The sequence below is a fragment of the Oncorhynchus masou genome, chromosome 26 (genome assembly GCF_036934945.1).
Source record: "Oncorhynchus masou masou isolate Uvic2021 chromosome 26, UVic_Omas_1.1, whole genome shotgun sequence".
Lineage (NCBI taxonomy): Eukaryota > Metazoa > Chordata > Actinopteri > Salmoniformes > Salmonidae > Oncorhynchus > Oncorhynchus masou.
In genome coordinates, this window is record NC_088237.1 from 6,594,757 (window position 1) to 6,619,101 (window position 24,345).

The following is a 24,345-nucleotide window of genomic DNA, read 5'->3' on the forward strand; positions in this document are numbered from 1 at the left end:
ACATGTGTAATTGACAAAAAAAGCGAAAGAATTTCGAAAAACGGTCCAGAAAGCACTTTTTTAAGGGGTGATAAGTTTTTGACAAAAAATCCATTTTTTCAAAATTTGGCTTTTGGATGTTGACTTGGAGTCCATTTTCAATATGAAAAACCACGGTGGAGCGCACACGCCACCTGTTGGATTTTTGAAGTGTTACAACTGGCAATTGAAATACATTTTGCATGAATCAACGCCGATTTGGGTGGTATTGGCCATTGTGTACATGGTTTGTACTGTGCCAATGGTTTCCCAATCATTTTTGTCCAATACAGGGGGGTATTCCCTTACCACTTCAAGGCCTCAGAGCAAGTGACGTCACCAATTGAAACGCCACTAGTTCGCACCACTGCTAACTAGCTAGCAATTTCACATCGGCTACACTCACCCCCCTTTTGACCTCCTCCTTTTTCCGTAGCCAGTGATCCGGGGTCACGGCACCAATGTAACAGTATAGACTTTATGTCCGTCCCCTTGCCCCGACCTGGGCACGAACCAGGGACACTCTGCACACGTCAAAAGTGTCCCTTGAAGCATTGTTACCCATCGCTCCACAAAAGCCGCGGCCCTTGCAGAGCAAGGGGAACCACTACTTCAAGGTCTCAGAGCAAGTGACGTCACCGAATGAAACGCCACTAGCGCGCACCACCGCTAACTAGCTAGCAATTTCACATCGGCTACAGAGAAATAAATAAAATAATTTAAAAATTAGGCTATTACACCATAAAGCACGATTTAGCCACAGAGGATCATTAGCTTTTTTTTAAGTCGGAAGGGCTAGCAATTTGGGCAGCGCGCACTGCAAATACCAAATAGATGTTTGAGTTGTGACTTCCAGTGTAAAGCAGAGAGACCCAGTCAGGCATATCTCAATATTTTAAAATACAATCTTGCTTTGGGACACCCCCTCCGCGGGGCGGGGGCAATAAAAAGACCAGTGGCCCCGATCAGAAAAAAAGGAGTGGCCAAGTGTCTCGCTGAAATTTCTGATCCACTAGTTACCAGAGCCACAAAGTCAGAAGGCCCACCTAATCGACCAATCAGATGACCGATCACACTCCATTTGATTGATCGACTATTCAGGCCTTCTGACTTTAAGAATGCTGTAACTGGTGACGACCATCTTTTCTGACATGGATAACAAAGATTTTTATAACTAACCAAAGATAGACCAGAGCCTGTCGTTGCCAAAGGGAGCAAATTACTCATAGTGGGCAGAACAAGCAAGGAGTTGGGCAGAGCCAAGTACAAGCTAGTGAAATCCTATTGGCTCGTTCTAGCATTTATTTGCATATTTCCATTAGGGAACGCCTACTCTGAAGTGCGCGTGTATAAACAATGCAATTCTTTGTACATTTTGCAAAGGCTGAAGTCTACAAAGCGCACTGTACTCTGTTTGTTACAGATTCTTGGAAACAGACAACTGTATGGAGATCAAATGTTTCATCGATGAGCAAATTTGCAGAATGTTGCTCCATCTTCTCCCACTGCCGGCCACTGGGCTTCCTCTCATCACCATATTTGGTAGTGTTAAACTGCAACCGGATGCGTCACAGTTTACATCCGATGAAATATCGGGCTCATTGTTCTATCTCTGTGTATAATCTGTGTATCTACGCTACAACATGACCTATAGTGTACGTCGTTGCGTCGTGCGTAGCGGGTGGGACAACGCTCGTGCACTGCATTGTTGTGGGGGGAGAGCTCGAGCTTGCAGTTGCAGCCTCGAAATGGTTCCAGGCTATAGGGAAGAAGCCAATTCAGATCCTTGAGAAAATGCTTTTATGCTCATGATAGAACCCAGTTTAGTATTTAACAAGACCCAGAGGGCTCCCAACTGCATTCTTCTCCTTTATTACTGAAAAAGCCTAAGCATCTCCCGCTGGATGAGAACATTGTGTACGGAATTACAGCCACTGAGCAGGCCACATCGCCATTGCTTTCAAAGGCTGTTGACAAGCTACTATCTACAACCAGCAAAGCTGTTTCTAGTTCTAAGGTAGTGTTTTTTTGTTGTTGTTTTTCCGATGCATTTTATTATGGATTATGAAGAGCATAGTCGGCCAGTAACTGATTAATGCTGCATGTGTTGTAGGAAGCGCAATACACGTTTAAAGGGCTCCGTTGCCCTGTTTTGTTTGACGCCATTTGCTAACGTTAGGTTGTTAGCTAACTGTAACTAGCATTAGTAGCTACAGTAATGTTATTGTTAGCTACTAGCCCACACTGGCTTCATCTTTTTTTCGCTATTCGTTGGTGTCGCTGTTCTCTCTCTTCAGCCAGCTGCTAGTTTGCTAGAAAGAACCATGACATCCTCGGAACGCGGTAAATTAAATGGTGCAATTTATCATGGTGCAGTTTATAGTCTGGTGGTGGGTTGGGGGGGGGGGGGTTGCCTGCCACTCCTAGGCGCAACAAAGTTAGCACAATTTTAAAAGGCCAAAGTTAACACCCCCCCTTACTTTATGCAGGCTGTGTGAACAAGTTGTCCTCTCTGGCATAGCAAACGTTTTTTTATTAGACGTTTTAGCAACCCAAAACATTTCCTGTGTCTGTTGTGTTGTAATGTTTAGGCTCAGTGTGATTTACTGTGGAATCTTGCAGTCTCAAATCTTGAATGATTCTTAAGAATAACCAGACAGTTTTTTTTTATACATCTATCCATCCACTCCAAAACGGACCACATTCTCCATACAAACCCATGCAGAGATTTTTCTTGTTCAAACTTTTAATTGAACTCTTATCTTGTCATCAGATGCCTGCACTGCAGCTGTGGTGATGACATTAGCAGTTATCTCATACTTTTGCTGGTGTAGGAATCCTGAGTTTCTTTTGAACACAAGCCATCCTTTTGTCCCCATATCACTACTATCCCCTTGTCCCTCATGCTTTTTAGTGACACACTTTCTTATTCATATGTCTTAGCAGATGCTCTACTTACCCAGTCCACATTTCCACTCAGGAGTATACATTGTAGTTTCTAATGTAAACACATTCAAATTCAATCAATGCTATGGAAATTTAAATCCTCAAACTGATATCGCACATTGTCGATCAACAGATAGCTGGAAGCTGGCCTATCTATTCAAATACCTTCACCAATTGATGCTTGTTTACATTGTCCTGGTGTTTGTCTCCGTTACCACACCCTTAGGTAAAACCAGTCAAAAATAAACTATTCGTTTTTTCTTTTTTTAACTTAATGTATTGTGACGGTAGTCTATGTCTGCTTCTGTTGTCATCCCCATGCTTGTTTAATTTATTGTGTTGTGGTATAGACTCCTCTTTGTACCTGCTTCTCTTCTCCTTGCAGCTGTTCAGGTGTCGAGGATGAGGAAGAAGGCTCGGCACCACAGGGTCCCCGAGCCCCAGCGGCCGCCCTCCCCCATCCGGCCGTCCCCCAACAAACAGACTCTGACCTATGCCCAGGCCCAGCGCATGGTGGACATGGAGATTGACGGCCGGATGCACCGGATCAGCATCTACGACAAGCTGGACGTGATCTCGGATGATGACCCTACGGCTCAGGAGATTATGGAGTGCACCAGCAACAAGGAGAACACGGAGAAGCCTCAGCAGACGCCGATGCGCTCCGTCCGGTTAAAAAACAGCCAGGAGAAGAGGAGTGCAGCTGCGGTCGCACAGAACCACACAACACATGGAGCTGCAGCAGCACCAGTACAGACACTTCCAGAGGCCAAGGTCCGGACGGTGGAGTATAACCTACCAGCGGTCCCCAGGAGGCCCCCAGTGTACTATAAGTATGTGGAGAAGACGTCAGAGGAGTTGGATGAGGAGGTGGAGTATGATATGGATGAGGAGGACTACGCCTGGCTGGAAGTAGTTAACGACAAGAGGAGGAGTGAGGGTGTCAGTCAGGTAGGCCTTCTCTTTTTAAATGACGCCTTTTCATAATTACAAAACTTCAGGGTGAGGCTTCTCTCCTGTAGCCTGGGTGCCAGTCAATCATTTTTTTCCCATGGGGTTTTGTACTGTGTATTTAAATACTGTGTTCTCGACAGCATATTATTATATTCTACTGCTGTACATTGCTTTTTAGTTACTCTTTATACACTGCATATTTATTTTTATACTGGATTCTTGACATAGCTCACACTGATACTCAGTGCACAAGACATTAGGAACACCTGCTCTTTCCACGAGACTGACCAGGCGAAAGCTATGATCACTTATTGATGTCACTTGTTAAATCCACTTCAATCAGTATATATTAAGGGGAGGAGACAGGTTAAATAAGGATTTTTTTCAGCCTTGATTGAGTATGGATTGTGTGTGTGCCATTGAGGGTGAATGGGCAAGACAATATATTCAAGTGCTTTTGAACTGGTTATGGTAGTAGTTTCCAGGCGCACTGGTTTGTGTGACAAGAACTGCAACGCTGCTGGGTGTTTCACGATCAACAGTTTCCTGTGTGTATCACCAATAGTCCACTACCCAAAGGACATCCAGCCAACTTAACACAACGGTCGGAAGCATTGGAGTCAACATAGGCCAGCATCCCCGTGGAACGCTTTCTACACCTTGTGGAGTCCATTCCGCAATGAATTGAGGCTGTTCTGAGGGCAAAAGGGGGTGCAACTCAATATTAGAAAATATGTTCCTGATGTTTTGTACACTCAGTGTATAGTTACCGCTGTACATATACTAAGAATGCTATCTTGTGTAAATTTCATCTGGTGTATATAAGCATAGATTGCATTTGGATTACTGTTAGTGTTATTAGTGTTAATTGGACGAATTCTGGTATTTCTTGATTTCTTGTTTTTTTTATTTCATTTATTCATTGATTTTTGATTATTTGTGGACTTTGACATTACTGCATTTATAGGAGCTAGTAACATAAGTGTTTCACTGCGACCACTGTAACATCTGCTAAACTGTATGCCACTAATAAACTTGGATTTGATTTCAGTCTGTTTTTTACTCTTTTGCCAACTAGACGAGAGTAGAAACACTGACACTCAGGCTAGCTCGCCCCTCCCCCCAAAGAAACAAAAACAAATGGATCACAGGCTAAGACAAGAATACAACACAACAGTAGTCATTAAAACTACAATACATGTTTACTGTTCAAATGTTTACTGTTCTCCCTCCAACCACCAGGTGTCCCACAACGTGTTTGAGTTCCTGGTGGATCGCTTTGAGAAAGAAACACAGATGGAGAAGGTGAGCCAGGGCCAGGACAAGCTGACCATAGACGAAGACGCTGTGTGCTGCATCTGCATGGACGGAGACGGCCAGGACAGCAACGTCATCCTCTTCTGTGACATGTGCAACCTGGCCGTGCACCAAGAGTGTTACGGTGTCCCTTACATCCCAGAGGGACAGTGGCTATGCCGGCACTGCCTCCAGTCGCCCACCCAGCCTGCAGGCTGCATACTGTGTCCTAACAAAGGCGGAGCAGTGAAAAAGACTGACGATGACCGCTGGGGTCATGTGGTGTGCGCCCTGTGGGTGCCGGAGGTAGGGTTTTCCAACACAGTCTTCATCGAGCCCATCGACGGAGTCAGCAACATACCGTCCGCTCGCTGGAAGCTCACCTGCTACCTCTGTAAGGAGAAGGGGGTGGGGGCCTGTATCCAGTGTCACAAGGCTAACTGCTACACAGCCTTCCACGTCAGCTGTGCTCAGAAAGCAGGACTCTTTATGAGGATGGAACCAATCAAGGAGTTTACAGAGACCGGCGAACCAACGTTTTCGGTGAAGAAGACTGCTTACTGTGGGGCTCACACCCCCAACAGCTCGGTCAGACGACCTCTCACCATCTACGAGGACGCCAAACCCCAAAATGGATTGTGTTCCCCTCTGAAAGGGGAGAAGATGAGGGGCGCCAATGCACTGACGAAAGGCAGGAAGAGGAAGAACAAGAAGGTGGAGCCAGAGGAAGAGGTCCCACCCGTGGCCGTGCCTAGCTTTCCTCCCCAAAGGTAGATTCACTCACCATTCATCTAAGCTTCATTTTCATAATTTGCAGATGATCAGACGTATCAGTAAATGTGACAATACACAACATACAGTGTTGTGAAAAGTATTTGCCCCCATTCTTATTCTGTCTTCTTTTTTTTTACAGTGAATGCTATTAGATTTAACCAAAACCTAATATGAAATGACAAAATGTTGATAATTATTTCATTTATTTAATTAACAAAATTATGCAATACCCAATGTCCCTGTTTGAAAAATGTATTGCCACCTTTCGCTGCAATGACTGCAACCAAATGCGTGCTGTTGATATTGATATTAGGTTTTGGTTGAAGATCTAATAATTCAGTGTAAAAAAAAATGCAAAAATAGAGAATCAGACAGAGGGCAAACTCGCGGTTGGCAGGGCTCCCCGCTTGTGCCATCAAACCCCTGCAACTTATCCGGGCAGAGTCCCTGCCCATCTTCCTGAAAACATCTGAAGCCCTACCTCTTCAAACAGTATCTTATATAATCTTCCTCCCCACCTTGTTCACAAGTTAAGTTGTTTTTCAATGTTTGAGTTTGTTTCAACTGCTAGCAAAGACGCATCAGCTACTAGTCAGATTCTCTCACAGGCACTCTGGACTCAAATGGCGTTCTTGTTGCCATGGTAACCTACCACCCTTAAAGGGATAGATTAACATTTTTTGTCTTATCTGTGATATTTTGGTTAAAACACTCAGGTCACATAATGAAATAACACTGAGCAATATACCACATCACCTCTTACTAGTAAGAAATGTATTATTTTAGAAACATTACAAAGGATGCTCATTGCTTTTTGTGTAATTATGAAAACAATCTATATTTGTCTGATTAGAAAAAAATCTGAGGGGCTGGTAGATTTTTAAATCTAAAGAAAAAGAGGTCAGGACTTAAAGTGAAAAAACATGTCATTCAATTTCAGACATGGACGTTACTTCAATAAGCATTTATTTTTTATTTTATCGTTAATATCTTCTCCATCTGTTCCCAGGTTAAACACCATCCTCAACCGGGTGTCTATGCAGAAAAAGAAGGTGTTTGTGGAGCTGGCTCTAAACTACTGGACTCTAAAGAGACAGGCGAGGAACGGAGTATCCCTCATCAGACGACTACAGTCCAGCCAACAGTCCCATCAGAAGACCCATGCTGCACAGCCGGTCAGTTAGACTCTTGTCCCCCTGTTTCTGACACAATTCTCATCCCCTGGCTGGTACACTCAATTCCCTCTCACACTCCTATCATTATAAGATACCCCTCTCCTTATTACCATAGCAGTGTCGAAGAGAACAGGCCCGAACTGCCCAGAGGCATATGATTGTATAAATGAGAGCTCCACTGTTCTCCTTGCATGATTACAATTCCACTGTTTTCTAACCCTAATGTTGGTGTACAGCTAAAAAATATCATGTCTGCAATGTTTGATAATATCATGTCTGCATGTCTGCAAAGTCCTGATTTGTGTGATTCCAACCGCAGAAGGAGAGTGAGGAGGAGAGCCGGGCTCTGAAGGAGCAGCTCAAGGAGTGGCATTGTCTAAGACATGACCTGGAGAGAGCCAGGCTATTGCTGGAGCTCATACGCAAGAGGGAGAAACTCAAGAGAGAAGAGGTAGGTTAGATAACTGTAGCTGTCCCTGCAAGCCAACAATACATACATATAGCTCACAAGCCAACTATAAGACAATTAGTAGTGTAGTATATATTGGAGCTGCAGCTCCTCCCCCCTCTCTCTCCCCCTCCATGGTTCAGCAGCCATATACAGTATATAATGATGCTAACGGTCCCCTGTGTGTCCTCAGATGAAGCTGCAGCAGAGCCTGTTAGAGGTCCAGCTGACTCCCTTCAGTATCCTGCTCAGGTCTGTGCTGGAACAGCTACAAGAGAGAGACCAGTCCTTGATCTTTGCCCAGCCTGTTGACATCAAAGAGGTAAGGCTTACTTTCCATAGAAGAGCAGCTCTTACTATAACATCTACATACAGCCTGAGATGTTGGAGAGTTGAGGTATTCTTGCTGACATGATTCGTGTGGTACACAGCGAGGGAGAGCCACTGGTCTGGACAGGAGTTCGTTTGATAATGTAAGATTCGGCCAGAAATTGATCAAGCTTTTATTGGTTCTCTCACCCACCGGTGAGTTTAAACCTCTTGTTGTTTGGATTTATAAATCCAGTGGTTATAATGTCAGGGGGCGCTGCACATGTGGGTGTCTGAGGCATAAAGACACAGAACCAAGCAGTAAAAGCACAGCCCTCATCATTATCAACTTCATTAACCCTAACATCAAACAGTCTTTGAAGTCAGGAGTCTGGTGTCAGCCAGACTAGAGTTGAGATGCTGCTTATGCCCTTTCACGTTTTTAATTAATAAAAAAAATATATATTTTAACTTGAATGACCTTATTTTGTTTACTATAGTAGATTTTATATCTCAATTCTTTACTCCTCCTAGCATGGGTCAGAGCCCCTCATTTGGGCTGATAAAATAAAAATAAAAAACTTAAAGTATTTCCCAAAAAATATCAGACTGGATTTTACATTTACATCTCAATGCCCTGTAGGTGCCGACTATCAGATATTTTTGTATCTCTGTCTATCATTAAACCTGTAGGTGCCTGACTACCTTGACCACATCAAGAACCCCATGGATTTCTCCACTATGAGGAAACGCATTGACGACCAGGCCTACAGCAACCTGGATGACTTTGAGTCTGACTTCAATCTCATCATCTTCAACTGCATGAAGTACAACTGTAAGGATACCTTCTTCCACCGGGCGGCCGCCCGTCTCCGAGACCAAGGTGGGGCTTTGATCAGGAAGACGCGGAGGGATGTGGAACGAATCGGCTTCGAGAAGGACAGCGGGATGCACCTGCCCGAACCGCCCAAGATCGAAGCGCCTCCACCGTTTTCCTGGGAGGACGGTAAAAGGCCTAGCGAGTCAAAGAGAGATAAATATATCTATATAAAATGGATAAATCAGTCAATATAGAATACTGGAACAGACTGCAGTGTTTGCAAAGATCCAAATTAATAAAGCATATTCCTGGTCTGAGAAGCACTTTCAATTGAGATGCTCTTGAGAATTTTTGTCTAGCAGTTTGCTTAATCTGGATCCTCAATATAATTCTATTTACCAAAGCTACTCTGTGTTTAAGTTAACATCAAGCAAATGTCTCCCAATGACAGTGTTATCTTGGTGTCCTTTCCCAGTGGACCAGTTATTGGTCCCAGCCAACCGGCAGCACATGGCTCTGGAGGAGCAGCTGAAAGAGCTGCTGGAGAAACTGGACCTGACATTCTCCATGAAGTCCAGCCCGTCACGCTCCAAACGCCTCAAGCTGCTCAAGAAGACCATCAACGACGTGCGCAGCGAGATGAGCTTCGGCCTGAGGAGGGCGTCCCACCACTCCCATTCGCATTCTTCTTCCTCCCAGCCAGAAAGGAGTAAAGTTGGGGAGGCAGAGGGTGTGAAGACCAATGGACAGAGTCCTGATAATGAGGGTGGGTTTTTCCAAGTTGTTACTTTATCTGCATTGGGGAACCCAATATGTTATTATAATAGTACATTTAATTTGTATAGCGTTTTTCATTACATAGTTATGTCAAAGCACTACGGAGGATTTTTTTGTATTTTACATTATATACACAATTAAAATGTACAACATATTTTAAGGCCCATTTTTAAAAGTTCTAATTGATGAAGCGGCTCTCAGATGGTCAGGGAGAGCATTCCATAGAGGGGCATGGGAGCCTTCTGCTCCCATGCCTTGATGCCTTGAATGGGGCTTAATCCATTCAAGGCTTTAAATATAATAATGAGGATTTTGAAGTTGATCCTGTAGTTGCCCAGTAGCCAGTGAACTTGGGCCAGGATCGGTGTGATTTGGTCTGACTTCTTGGTCCTGATCAGGACCCTGGCAGCACTGTTCTGGATTACTTGGAGACTCTGTTGTGATAACTATGGCTTCCGGCAGGATAGCGCTCTCTTCAGGATGTCAGTAGCTAGGTTTCCATCCAATTTGTGACAGATTGTCATGCAAATATTCTAAAATCTGTATAAAGAAAATCTGCACTTTTCATCTACCAAATAGAAATCTACAGTTCAATGTGTTTCCATCGCATTTTAAAATCGACTGACGGTTTTGTCACTAAAACAGTTGTGATTTTATATAGAAAACTTGCGCAATCTGGTTTTGGCGTGCATCGATCATGTCACCAGCATTCAAATAAAAACCTCTATTTATTGGAATTTTGCATCAAGCTCATCATCATCTACCTATGCTTTTCCATGTCGTGGTGGTAGTACGACGTAGCATAACATCGCGTGACTCCAAGTTTACTTTGACATAATGGTTTATTATATAATATTTGCCCATAAAGGAGGGGGGTGTGCCTTTAGGAGAGAAGGCGTTATCTTGGAAGCTGGAGTTTTAAACTGGAATGGCAAGGTGGCCAGCTGTGGTGGAACGGATTACGTGTGTAGTTTGGTAGTGGAGAAAGTCTGAGAGGTAAGGGGGGGCAGGGTGGTGAAGGGCTTTGTAGGTCAGAAGGAGGATCTTGTAATTCATTCTTTGAGAGACAGTGGAGTTCACGGGTGATGTGAGTAGGAAAGCAGCCAGTAGTGCTGTGGAACATCCAGGTGTACTTTTGCAAACTTCAGATGTGCAGCAATGTTTTTTTTTGGACAGCAGTAGCTTCTTCCGTGGTGTCCTCCCATGAACACCATTCTTGTTTAGTATTTTACATATCGTAGACTCATCAACAGAGATGTTAGCATGTTCCAGAGATTTCTGTAAGTCTTTAGCTGACACTATAGGATTCTTCTTAACCTCATTGAACATTCTGCGCTGTCCTCTTGCAGTCATCTTTGCAGGACGGCCACTCCTAGGGAGAGTAGCAACAGTGGTGAACTTTCTCCATTTATAGACAATTTGTCTTACCGTGGACTGATGAACATCAAGGCTTTTAGAGATACTTTTGTAACCCTTTCCAGCTTTATGCAAGTCAACAATTCTTAATCTTAGGTCTTCTGAGATCTCTTTTGTTAAAGAAATGGTTCACATAAGGTAATGCTTCTTGTGAATAGCAAACTCAAATTTTTATTTTTTAAAATTTATTTATAGGGCAAGGCAGCTCTAACCAACATCTCCAATCTTGTCTCATTGATTGGACTCCAGGTTAGGGGACTGCTGATGCCAATTAGCTAATGGAGAAGTCATTAGCCTAGGGGTTCACATACTTTTTACAACCTACACTGTGAATGTTTAAATTATGTATTCAATATAGTAAAACTACAATCATTTGTGTGTTATTAGTTTTAGCACATGGTTTGTCTGTTGTGACTTGGATGAAGATCAGATCAAATTTTATGACCAATTTATGCAGAAATCCAGTTATTTCTAAAGGGTTCACATACTTTTTCTTGCCACTGTATCTGCATGTTAGCATGGCTTTCTCTTTAACATGGTCATGGTACAGTGGAGTTGATATGCTAGAAGCCTGAATTGATTCACAGTAAACCTACACTAACTCAGTAACTATTAGATTTCCTTCTAGAAAGCAGAATACTTTGCGTGATGTGATTTTAAATATATTTTGCTGTCATTGGTTATTTAGTTATGCATTATCTTCTTATGGCTGCAATCCCGTTAATGGGATAATATGACAACAGCCAGTGAAAGTGCAGGGCGCCAAATTCATAACAACAAATCTCATAATTAAAATTCCTCAAACATACATGTATCTTATACTGTTTTAAAAGTTAATCTTGTTGTTAATCCAACCCGTGTCCGATTTTCAAATATGCTTTACAGCGAAAGCACCACAAACGATTGTTAGGTCACCACCAACTCACAGAAAAACACAGCCATTTTTCCAGCCAAAGAGGAGTAACAAAAAGCACAAAGAGACAAAATTAATCACTAACCTTTGATGATCTTCATCAGATGACGCCCATTGGACTTCATGTTACACAATACATGTATGTTTTGTTTGACAAAGTTCATATTCATATAAAAAAATCTGAGTTTACATTGGCGCGTTACGTTCACTAGTTCCAAAAACATCCAGTGATTTTGCATTGCCACATCGATTCAACAGAAATACTCGTAGATGATAATACAAGTTATACACATGGAATTATAGATATCTCTCCTTAATGCAACCGCTGTGTCAGATTTCAAAACTTTACGGAAAAAGCATACCATGCAATAATCTGAGACGGTACTCAGAAATATAATACAATTAGCCGCCATGTCAACAGAAACCAGAAATTACATGATAAATATTCCCTTACTTTTGATGATCTTCATCAGAATGCACTCCCAGGAATCCCAGGTCCACAATAAATGCTTGATTTGTTCGATAATGTCCATTATTTATGTCCAAATAGCTACTTTTGTTCGAGCGTTTGGTATACATATCCAAACGCTCGTGCATTTCTTCAGACAAAAATGTAAAGTTATATTACAGGTCAAAGAAATATTTCGAACTAAGTACAGAATAAATCATTGGGATGTTTTTATCATAAATCTTCAATAAAGTTCCAACAGGAGAATTCATTTGTGTCTCGAGGAGGAGTCTATCATGTGGAATGCGCGTGACCAGGAAATGGCTCTCTGCCAGTAAGCTGACTCATTCAGCTCTCATTCAGTCCCACAACACAGTAGAATCCTCATTCAAGTTTCTAAAGACGGTTGACATCTAGTGGAAGCCATAGGAAGTGCAACTTCATTCATATCCCAATGTGAATTCAATTGGGCCTGGTTTGAAAATCCACCAACCTCAGATTTCTCACTTCCTTTTTGGATTTCTTCTCAGGTTTTTGCCTGCCATATGAGTTCTGTTATACTCACAGACATCATTCAAACAGTTTTAGAAACTTCAGTGTTTTCTATCCAATACTAATAAAAATATGCATATATTAGCAACTGAGACTGAGGAGCTGGCTGTTTACTCTGGGCACCTTTTATCCAAGCTACTCAATAGTGCCCCTGCAGCCATTTGTATTGAATTCTTGTAATAAGTATTCACCCTGAGGATGATGTGCTTTAGGAATGGTTCTGGTGTTTTTATTAATGTACAGTTCCCTCTTTTCATATTACATTGTGATCTATATAATGTTATGCTTTCTATGTATTTTATAACTGTATTCTTCAACAGGGGACAAATCATTACCTCCCAAATTGGAACCCTCTGACTCCCTAACTCCTCTCCTGCACTTCGAGAGTAACTTAGAACCCCCTACCCTCAAACCCATCCACACCCCGGACAGCAAGACCCACGGACAGGTCAAATTTGACCGGGAGAAACCCAACAACGCTTCCTCCACCACTACCCTTCTCAATGGCCACTCCGACTCCCAGAACCCCCTGCTTCTTTCAAAGGGGGACGTGAGTGTGGTGGCCACCTCCACCCTGGCCCAACCCTCAGGGACGACTGTCAACCGCCGCACTGCCGTGCTCTTCAGGAAGTCCAAGACCTCTAGCCCTGGGAAGAACCAGGGGGAGAGAGGAGGCGACGAAGCCCAGACAGGGTGCCCTCAGCTGGGCACCAAGACCTTCCTGTCGGTAATGATCCCCAGGCTGGAGACCCTCCTCCACCCAAGGACTAGGAAGAGGAGCCACAGTCCACGTGGGGTGTACAGCGAGGGGGGTGGAGACAGGGAGGACGAGTCCCCTGTCAAACACATTAACACAGGTAAATAATAGGGTTCTTCTCACTTGTCAGAAAATAAAGTACTTATCTTAATGGGACTCTTAAATCGAGCATGAAGTAGAAAATGATCTTCAGACTTGTGAAATAAGAGATTAGGTTCCCCTTGTCCATGTAATCTTATTAATTATAATTTAAAATGCTAAACTGATCTAAGATCAGCATCCCTACTCTGAGACTCTTTATGATTAAAAGGTCCTAATCTTGTAGGTCTATGCTATAGTTGGTTTATGTATAGTATACTGATTACTGTACTGCTCTGTGTTACTCGCCTCAGGCCTGTCTAATGGTTTTGCGATGGAGGAGGTAATTGATGAAGAGAAGGAGCTAAGTGACAGCAGGCCTCTAGAAACCAGGAGACGGTGTGCCTCTGAGTCCAGCATCTCATCTAGTGGTAGTCTGCTGGGCAGCACCAGGTAGGTACATGCATATGCCTCAACAGACCTGCGTTCAAATAGAATTTAAACAGAGCTTGATTGAGCCCGCTTGGCTCAATGGAACCACTAGAATAGTCCCAACTGTGGAAACACAGGCAGGCTCAATCAAACGTAAGCCGTCATTGTAAATAAGAATTAGTTCTAACTGACTTGTGTAGTTAAAGACATCTCATAACAACAGGCTAGGTGGTGCACTTTTCACTGCTGAACATGGTTGGTGCTACTTGGTAGTTCAACTATGTCGTCTGGTAATTTCTCTATAGTGTTTCATGTATATGGCAGTCTGACTCACATACAGTGTGGATATATTTTCCTGATTTCAGCAGCACCCTCAGTCTTCCAGCATGTGGTAAAGGCAAACCGGCCTTGGTCCGAAGAAACACTGTGGATGATAAGAACGACCTCATTGCCTGTATAGAAACCGGGAACTTTGCCAGAGCTGCTAGGATTGCCGCCGGTAAGTTTTCTGTCTTGATGTTCATCGTACAGTAAAGTGGAGACTGCGGAGGGTAGTGTGTATTGTATCAGATGAGGTCTGGCTGGGAGTCAGTGGAGTAGATATATTGCTATATAGGGGCAGCTTTTGAGGTACTGTTCCTTTACTGGTATTTCCAGCATGATCCGCATGGGTTGCTGCAGGTAGATCATCCTAGGAAATGTTATTTAATTGATACAAACTGTCTCCAATCAATCATTCAATCATTCAATGTCTTGTTTGGTGGGGGGGGATCGCCGAAGCCATGGGAAGCCATTGACAGTCGCTAGATCCAGGTTCGAGTCCCGGTCTGGGCAACACCCCAAATTTTCAACAATATACTTCCATGGTTGGTTTAATTGACTCTCCCCTTTTACTGCCCCTAATTGACCATTTTTTAGCACTAACTTCCAAGTCTGTTGGAGAGGATCAGCTTGAGCAAAAAAGAGGTGTAGAATCACTGCTGTACAAATAGTATTCTCTGTAAAATAATAGGTTTTGTGCGATTTTTTTTTTTTAATTTTTTATTTTATTATTTTTTTTAAAGATTTGCAGAGCTACTCCTCTCCTGGCTCAATCCCTCCTGCCAAACACACACGCATGCACAAACAGACAATTGATTGATTGGAGACAGCTTATGGCAATTACAGAACATTTCCTAGGATTTCCTACCTCCAGCAGCACTAGTGGACAATGCTGGAAATACCGGTAAAAGCACAGTACCTCAAAACGTGCCCCAAAACTCTTTGGCTCTAGCATCAGGATATAACCAGAACCCAGAGTTTTCCTCAGTAGTATGCTACGATGCAGGCTATGTAAACATAACTTAAAGCAATTATATTCATGATTTACAGTCCACAAATTGTATTCTCTTTGTAATATCACATTTTTCAGTGAGTTGTGATGTATTTAACCTGTGTGTTGATGCTGTCACTATTAGCATGGCTCTGGAAGTGTTTTGCTCTATTTACTGTGAACCCCTCCTAACTTGATTGTTGTTATTCCTGCATCCATAGAAGTTGGCAATAGCAATATTTGGATGCCTGCTAGTGCTGCAACAGTTGTTCTGGAACCTCTAAAGCTAGTTTGGGCAAAATGTAGCGGATACCCTTCCTATCCTGCCTTGGTGAGTGACAGTGAGCATATGTATGACACCTGACTATCTCATTCTTACTTCTGTGCTTGCTACCAGGGCCTACAACTAACTTTTTTGTCCACCAGCCACTCAGATTTTTTTAGGAGTCAAAAAACAAAATCTAAATGGATATGCATGCTTAGTAATGTTTCTAAATCGAGGAATCTATTACTAATAAGAAGTAATGTGGTATATTGCTCAATTTAATATTTTGTGACCTGAAGTCTTTTAACCAAAATATCACAGATGAGATGTGTTCAGCTGCCCCTTTAAGCTTACCATGGTAATGGAGCCACTCAAGTCGTCACATGTGGCGTAAGTTATCAGCATGCTAGGCGAACCGAACGAGTGTGCTCACATACTTCCTCAAAAGGCCGCTGCTTGAAAAACTCGACTTCGGCTACCGAATTCGTCTTGCCTCATGAAAAATGTTTGTGTGCTCGAACAGCCGTAAAAAAAAAAAACCTTGCCGAAGTCCAAAATGAACAAAAAATGTCACAGTGTCGTCATAATATATGCACGAACTGTTAGACTCCCAAAAGGAACTGAAACAGATGTACACACCACCTCATTATTGCAGCGTCCTACTAGGAAGGCTATATGTTCATTAACTTAGCCTGTAAAAGTCCTATTTTGTTTGAATATAGAAGGTGATGTGTACGAACTAGAATATTTCAGTGATCGTTCTGCTGTGCGCAGCCTTAACGCATCCCATGTGATGATGCTGCTCATCCTACGCTGATAAGGCCATTCTTTGCCATGTTTATAGCGCCATTCAGACGGGTATTACCAGAGTGTTGGTTATGTAATTATTATCCAAGCATGTGTGTTATTCCAGAAGGCGATTTACACAGGATTATTCCAAACTGCCCCCTGTAGTTCTTTATTTTTTCAGATTTAATTGACTCTGGACAGAATCCTGGAGGTTTTTATTCTAGGCATGAAGATATTTCATCGTCATGTCTAGACTATAATAGGCTACACTGAACTCATTTTTGGCTGCCAAATGTATACAGTACCTTCAGAAACTATTCACACCCATTGACCGTTTCCACATTTTTGTTGTTTCAGCCTGAATTTAAAATGGGTTAAATTGAGATTTGTTGATCACTGGCCTACACACAATACCCCATAATGTCCAAGTGGAATAATGTTGTTTAAAGAAATATATATATATATTATTTTTTATTTTTTTTACGGATGAAAGGCTGAAATGTCTTGAGTCAATAAGTATTCAACCCCTTTTGTTAAATAGGTTCAGGAGTAAAAAAAAAATGCTGAACAAGTCACATAAGTTGTATGGAGTGTTTTTAGGTATTCATTAAAAAAATCATGTTAAACTCTGTACCCCAAACATACAATTATCTGTACAGTCGTGCAGCGAATTCTAAACACAGATTCAACCACAATGACCAGGGAGGTTTTTCCAATGCCTTGCAAAGAAGGGTACTTACTGGTAGGTGGGTACAAATAAAAACAGCTGACATTGAATATCCCTTTTGTAGTGACTGGGTGTATTGATACACTATCCTAAGTGTACTGATTAATTTCACCAAGCACAAAGATACAGGCATCCTTCCTAACTCAGTTGAGAAATGAAACCGCTCAGCGATTTCAACATGAGGCCAATGGTGACTTTTTAAAACAGTGGCTGTGATAGGAGAAAACGGAGGATGGTTCAACGTTGTAGTTACTCCACAATATTGATTTAATTCACAGTGAAAAGAAGGAAGCCTGTACAGAATTAAAATATTCCTAAACATATGTCCTGTTTGCAACAAGGCACTAAGGTAATACTGCAAAAAATGTGGCAAAGAAATTAACTTTTTATTAAACACAATATTAAACACAAACAGAACACTTGAATACAAAGTGTTATGTTTGGGCCAAATTCAATACAACACATTACTAAGTACCACTTCATATTTTCAAGCATAGTGGTGACTGCATCATCTTATGCTTGTAATCATTAAGGAGTGGGAAGTTTTTCAAGATAAAATAAATGGAATGTAGCTAAGCACATGTAAAATCCCAGAGGAAAACCTGATTGTCTGCTTTCCACCAGACACTGGGAGTTGACCTTGTTTTAGGTTATTGTCCTAAAACCTAAACCTAAAACACAAGGCCAAATCTACACAGGAACTGCTTATCAAGAAAACAATGAATGTTCCCGCATTGGCCGAGTTAGTTTTGACTTAAATCTACTTGAAAATCTATGGAAAGACCTGAAAAATGGTTGACTAGCAATGATCAACAACCAATTTGACAGAGCTTAAATCATTTTTGTATATAAGTAATAATGGCCAAATGTTGTGCAATCCAGGTGTAGTAAATTCTTTCTAACTTAGCCACAAAGACTCCGCTGTAATCACTGTCAAAGGTGCTTGTACAAAGTATTGACTAAGTGGTGTGAATACTTATGTTAATGAGATTGATGTATTACATTTGCAAACATTTCTAAAAATGTGTTTTCACTTTATCATTATGGGGTGTTGATGGGTGAGAAAATATTTAATCCATTTTGAATTCAGGCTGTAACACAATGTGGAATAAGTCAATGGGTATGAATACTTTCTGAAGGCACTGTAGGTGTCCTCATAATATTGAAATGTATTATGTGTGATCATAGTCATTATTTTAGCGATCCATGGTAAGTGTCCTTCCTAATAACAATGTCCCCCATCCTGACGATTTAAGCTGCTGAACCGTATTTGCACTTGAGATGCATTTTATGGACGAGAAAGGGAACTTGCCATTTCCAACAAGTTTAGTGGGGAAGCCCTGCTTTGCGATCGATTGCCAAGGACAGGGTTCTCCAACCCTATTCCTGGCGAGGTACTATCCTATAGGTGTTCACTCCAACCCTAATCTATTGCATCTGATTCAATAATTAGCTGGTTGATAAGCTGAATCAGGTTAGTTACAACTGGTGTTGGTGCGAAACTCTCCAAGAACAGTGTTGAAGAGCCCTGACTTTGGACATCAAGAGCCATCCAGGATTTAATTAAATACGCTATAGGCACAATAACTTTTATTGCACATTTAGGCCTAATTAAACTGATGCATTTGGCGATGTTTAACCTCAATTCACTGGTACTATGAAGAATAGCTTAGCCATTGATAGCCTAATATATGCTTTAATGTACTTTTTGGTGAATTTATGAGGCATTGCTAGACAAGACATTGCGAGATACAGATGACCAAAATGGAGCCAATGCGCACGGTTGTCTGCCTGCCTCGATCCTCTCTCTCCCTCGCTGGCTCGCCTGGTCTTTCTCTTTGCTATGAAAAATGCAACTGTGAGTCTTCGGTCTGTTTGGCTCAGTCTACTCTTTTATAGCCCCTACTAGTGAATTTGCGCGAGAAATTGCAAGACACAGCATTGCGATCAGTGGCGATTTTTAGCTTGTAAATGTTGGTGGGGCAAACTCCCAAAAATGTTTTAGATGCATGCCAGCAAAGCTACAACACTAAACTATATATTAATTGGACTATAATGGTGACAAACGGTGCCCACATTAAGCTGTCTCAATAGCTGAGTCCAAACACCTTACCACTTGTATGCCAGGTGTATCAGAGGATCCTTGTCTGCAGTGGAACTGTCCATTCAGCCTCATTTACTGCCTGAAAGAAAAAAAACTGAGCTGATATGGTTTACTTGCTTGAACAAATGTGGTTTCTGCTGACAATTGAGATGTTCAAACTATGGCATAAGGGGATGACGAGCGGATAAGAGGCAATTTAATGAGTGAGGTAGGGCGTAATCAATATAACTATTTGTTCAGCACTTTTGAAATGTACAGCGACAGAATTCTCCCTGTACACCAAGTCAGAACCATAGGATAAATAAAGTGGGCATACAAGCAGACAATGAAAGCTCTTACAATGTTTGATGACATTTCGCTAAAACAGGCTATAGGCTACACGTGCACCACCAAGTAAGAACAGTAGCCTAAATTATGAGGGGGGGAAAGGGGCCAAATTATCAGGGTGAGGAACATGAGCTACTAACAGCTTACTACACAACATACACTTAGTATTACTTTCTTAGCTATAGTATACATATCTCACTGGCATATTACATTATTTATGCAGCAGAATACAATAAATTTTTGGACTCACCTTGTGCTGTGCTCACTTGAACAGGAAGGTGGTGCGGCGGTCTTTCTTGTTGGCAAATTTAGCCAAAGTCTGGCATTCTCTGGATTTATGGTAGAAGTCATGCTGGATTGACAACATGGCAAATGTTGAATGCTTATCATTTTTAAGCTTGGAAAGAGACCCTTAAACCCAGACTTGGACCACACATCCGTTCCACTTAATAGCAGGCTAGTTATTGCTTTGCAATGCTTGCAGTTAGTCACTGATTCCTTCCAAACCGCTCATTGTTGAATTTGAGATTTCCAACTTGCTGTGTAATGTTTATGGCCAATGCATTTTGGAGCTGCATTCCTCAAGAAAGCAAAAAATAGTCGACGTTTGTGTGTGTATAATATATACACTTTTTTTCATTGTTTGCAAACTGATATAAATGCCAGAATAACATGCAAAACGTGCCCTGATTGACGGGTCGCCACTGATAGCCTGTACATCTTTTGATTACCGATGCATGGTTCTGACTATGCCTGGTGGCCGACATGTCTACCTATACCTGACTATACCCATCCCTTCTCTCACCCTCCCTCGTTAGCTCGCTCTTTCTTTGCTGTGATAGATGCAAGAGTTTGTTCTCGGAAGTAGTCTATGGCAAACTAGTTTCCTCCCTTAAATACTGAATCTTAGGAGTCGTGGAGTCGATTCCGCTAAATGGGAGTCTGCAACGGGAGTCGATGGGCAAGGAGTCGAGGAATCGATTCTAGTGTGCCTGTGAGAATCTGACTAGTTGAGGCTGACTGTCTCTTCTTCGCTTGCAGTGGAAGCAAACTCAAACATTGAAAAAACAACCTCATTTGTAAACAAAGCAATGTAAATGTCCAATGCTATAAATCACTACTCGCGCATGTGCCAATGCATATCTTTTTGACCAATGTGGCTGGTGAATTAGAAATTCAGACCCGCCAATGCCAAAATCTACCCGCATTTGGTGGGTGTTAATTTTAGGCCCTGTTCAAATTGTGAGTGAGGGATGTTCACACACTAGATGTTTGTAAGGTAACACACCCACACACCCTACAATGTTTTGCCTTTCATGGTAGAGTAAAACCTAGGTCCATATCTTTCAAGTCCTCTAGATGGCACCATTGTCAAACAGGTCTGATTTTACCTTAGTGGATGCACCTATTCATCACAAGCACCAGCTATGTATTTGAGCATGTGTGTTTGCGCATGTGTGTGCAATGCATGTCTGTGTGTATACAAGTATACTGTGTCATAACACTCCAGATACCACTCCCTAGTAACCCTGGTACACCTCTTCTACCACGTTAGATCGTCGACCCCCACATGCCCCGGGTGGGGTGCCAGCACAACGGGGTGTCTATCCCCATGCCCCCCCTTGACGTCCTCCGGGTCGGAGAACGGATGCAGTACAAGAACGAAGAAAAACTCTTCCTCGTTCTTTTCTTTGACAACAAACGCAGCTGGTGAGACTTCTCCAATATTAAATGCTATGAAAGGGACTTTATTTCATCGTAACATGCATGGATACACCATTTTATAATCCACATTTGCAATATTAAGTGTTATTTCAATACATGCTGCGAATACACAACCAACAGACAACACAGAGAACTCAAATTTGTATTAGAAGTTTTACATTTTTGCAGATTTGTATCAGAAGAAATGTAACTGTGAATTTGATTTCACTCTTCTCAGGCAATGGCTTCCTAAGTCGAAGATGGTCCCACTGGGGATTGACAAGACCATCGACAAGATCAAGATGATGGAGGGCAGAACGTCCAGCATCCGTAAGGCTGTTCAGACGGCCTTCAAACGTGCCATGAACCATCTTAGCATTGTTCAGGATGAACCTGTCAGCGACATGAGTGACGTGGACTAACACACACACACACACACAAACACACACACACACAAACTCTCCATTACACACAGACACCCAACCCCCTGAATTACTGCTCATGGCCTTGTCCTGTACCAGAGTCTGGCATACTCTCCTTCTCCTCTTCGTCAGTCTTTCCAGAGTTCTATGCTGACTGTGTTTACCAGGTGCCTGGCTACCCCCTTGGCTTGATATGGTGCCTCCTTCCTTGTCAGCCCCCGCCCTCTGGTCTGACGGCTGCTGCTTTAATGAATGTGCCCGAGTTCCCCTCCTATCAACCTTTCTCCAAAGTCGTGTTCTAATTGAAAACTAATTGAAACAGGGTGGGTTTAATGGACTTGCCCAAAAAGAAACGCTCATTTCCGTTTTCTTTCAAAACAGTTTTGATATGTTTCCTGTTGTGTTCCATAAGGAACATGACCCCATGACTGTGCTGCAAGACTGCTGCCATGATCCTCCTCTATTCCCTATGACCATGCCACTGCCAAGATGGGCTGCTTCTTCCTCACCTCACTCATCTAACCTTATGCCATTTATTTCCACCCAAAACTACCTACTATGTTTTAAAGTTAACTGTAAATAACTGCAATATTTGTCTGACACACTAACTTATTGTGTAGATTGAAAGAAATTGGTACTGTACAATGGCTTTTCTTACTAGTATTTATACTTTTTGGTGAATTATGTAAGCACTACGGTGTGATTTTTCCAAGTTCTGTGAAAATAAGACGAGTGTAAAAATCCTTAGCAGTGTAAAATGTTTTTTTTGCTTTCCTTTATTTCCTTTTACAGTTTTTGTATTTTCTTTAAGTTATTGAAGTTTCTAAATATAAGCTTCCCTTTGGCATTAGTTATTTTGTAATATTTTTTTTAACGGTAGTTTTAGTATATTTTGTTCGTACATATTTATATGATTGAGTGCCTTCGGAAAGTATTCAGACCCCTTGACTTTTTGTGAGGTTACAGCCTTATTCTAAACTGTATTAAATTGTTTTTTTTCCACCTCATCTACACACAATAACCCATAATGACAAGGCAAAAACAGGTTTTTAGAAATGTTTGCTAATTTATAAAAAATAAAAACTGATATCACATTTTACCTAAGTATTCAGACCATTTACTCAGTACTTTGGTAAAGCACCTTTGGCAGCGATTTTAGCCTCGAGTCTTCTTGGGTATGACACAACAAATCTGTCACACCTGTATTTGGGGAGTTTCTCCCATTCTCTGCAGATCTTCTCCAGCTCTGTCAGGTTGGATGGGGAGTGTTGCTACACAGCTATTTTCAGGTCTCTCCGGAGTTGTTCGATCGGGTACAAGTCCGGGCACTGGCTGAGCCACTCAATGACATTCAGAGACTTCTTCTAAAGCCACTACTGTGTTGTCTTGGATGTGTGCTTAGGGTCGTTGTCCTGTTGGAATGTCAACCTTCACTCCAGTCTGAGGTCCTGAGCGCTCTGGAGCAGATTTTCATCAAGGATCTCTCTCTTCTGCTCTGTTCATTTTTGCCTCGATCCTGACTAGTCTTCCAGGCCTTACCACTGAAAAACATCCCCACAGCATAATGCTGCTACCACCATGCTTCACTGTAGGGATGGTGCCAGGTTTCCTCCAGATGTGACACTTGGCATTCAGGCCAAAGAGCTAAATCTTGCTTTTATCAGACCAGAGAATCTTGGTCTGATAATGGTCTGAGAGTCTCATGGTCTGGGAGTCTTTTGGTGCCTTTTGGCAAACTCCTAGCCGGCTGACATGTGCCTTTTACTGAGGAGTGGCTTCCGTCTGGTCACTACCATAAAGGCCTGATTGGTAGAGTGCTGCAGAGATGGTTGTCCTTCTGGAAGGTTCTCCGATCTCCACAGAGGAACTCTAGAGCTCTGGCAGAGTGACCACCGGCTTCTTGGTCACCTCCCTGACCAAGGCCCTTCTCGCCCTTTTTTGCTGAGTTTGGCTGGGTGGCCAGCTCTAGGAATTCTTGGTGGTTCCAAACTTATTCCATTTAAGAATGATGGAGGCCACTGTGTTCTTGGACCTTCAATGCTGCAGACATTTTTTGGTACCCAGATCTGGGCCTCAACACAATCCTGTCTCGGAGCTCTACGGACAGTCCCTTCCACCTCGTGGCTTGGTTTTTGCTCTGACATGCACTGTCAACTGTGAGACCTTATATAGACAGGTTTGTGCCTTTCCAAATCATGTCCAATCAATTGAATTTAACACAGGTGGACAAGCAATCAATTTGTAGAAACCTCTCAAGGATGGTCAATGGAAACAGGATGCACCTGAGCTCAATTTCAAGTCTCATAGTAAAGGTCCGAATACTTATGTAAATAAGTTATTTATGTTTTTTATTTGTAATACATTTTCAGCATTTCTAAAAACCTGTATTTTTAAAATATATTTTAGAATAAGGCTGTAGCGTAACGTGAAGAAAGTCAAGGGTTCTGAATGCTTTCCGAAGGCTGTGTGTGTATATATAATTTTTTGCCCCACTATATATATATAGTGCAAGGTCTCCCACTTAAAAAGATGAGAGCCCTGTAATTTTCATCATAGGTACACTTCAACTATGACAGACAAAA

The 24,345-nt window shown here is 42.1% G+C and overlaps 1 protein-coding gene across 2 annotated transcripts; it reads left to right on the forward strand.

The window, feature by feature from the left end:
- Positions 1-1,591: 1,591 nt before the first annotated feature.
- LOC135514701 (bromodomain-containing protein 1-like) lies at positions 1,592-24,345 on the forward strand. Of its 2 annotated transcripts, none has more exons than XM_064938227.1 (14): positions 1,592-2,035; positions 3,350-3,915; positions 5,161-5,984; positions 6,998-7,163; positions 7,483-7,614; positions 7,805-7,933; positions 8,614-8,926; positions 9,216-9,506; positions 13,167-13,703; positions 13,996-14,134; positions 14,479-14,612; positions 15,647-15,756; positions 21,193-21,347; positions 21,580-24,345. In XM_064938227.1, the coding sequence occupies exons 2-14, from the start codon at positions 3,367-3,369 to the stop codon at positions 21,761-21,763; spliced, it is 3,663 nt and encodes a 1,220-aa protein (XP_064794299.1). In that variant the 5' UTR covers positions 1,592-2,035; positions 3,350-3,366; the 3' UTR covers positions 21,764-24,345. The 2 variants fall into 2 exon arrangements, with proteins under 2 accessions (XP_064794299.1, XP_064794300.1); XM_064938228.1 differs by having other exon boundaries at positions 14,482-14,612.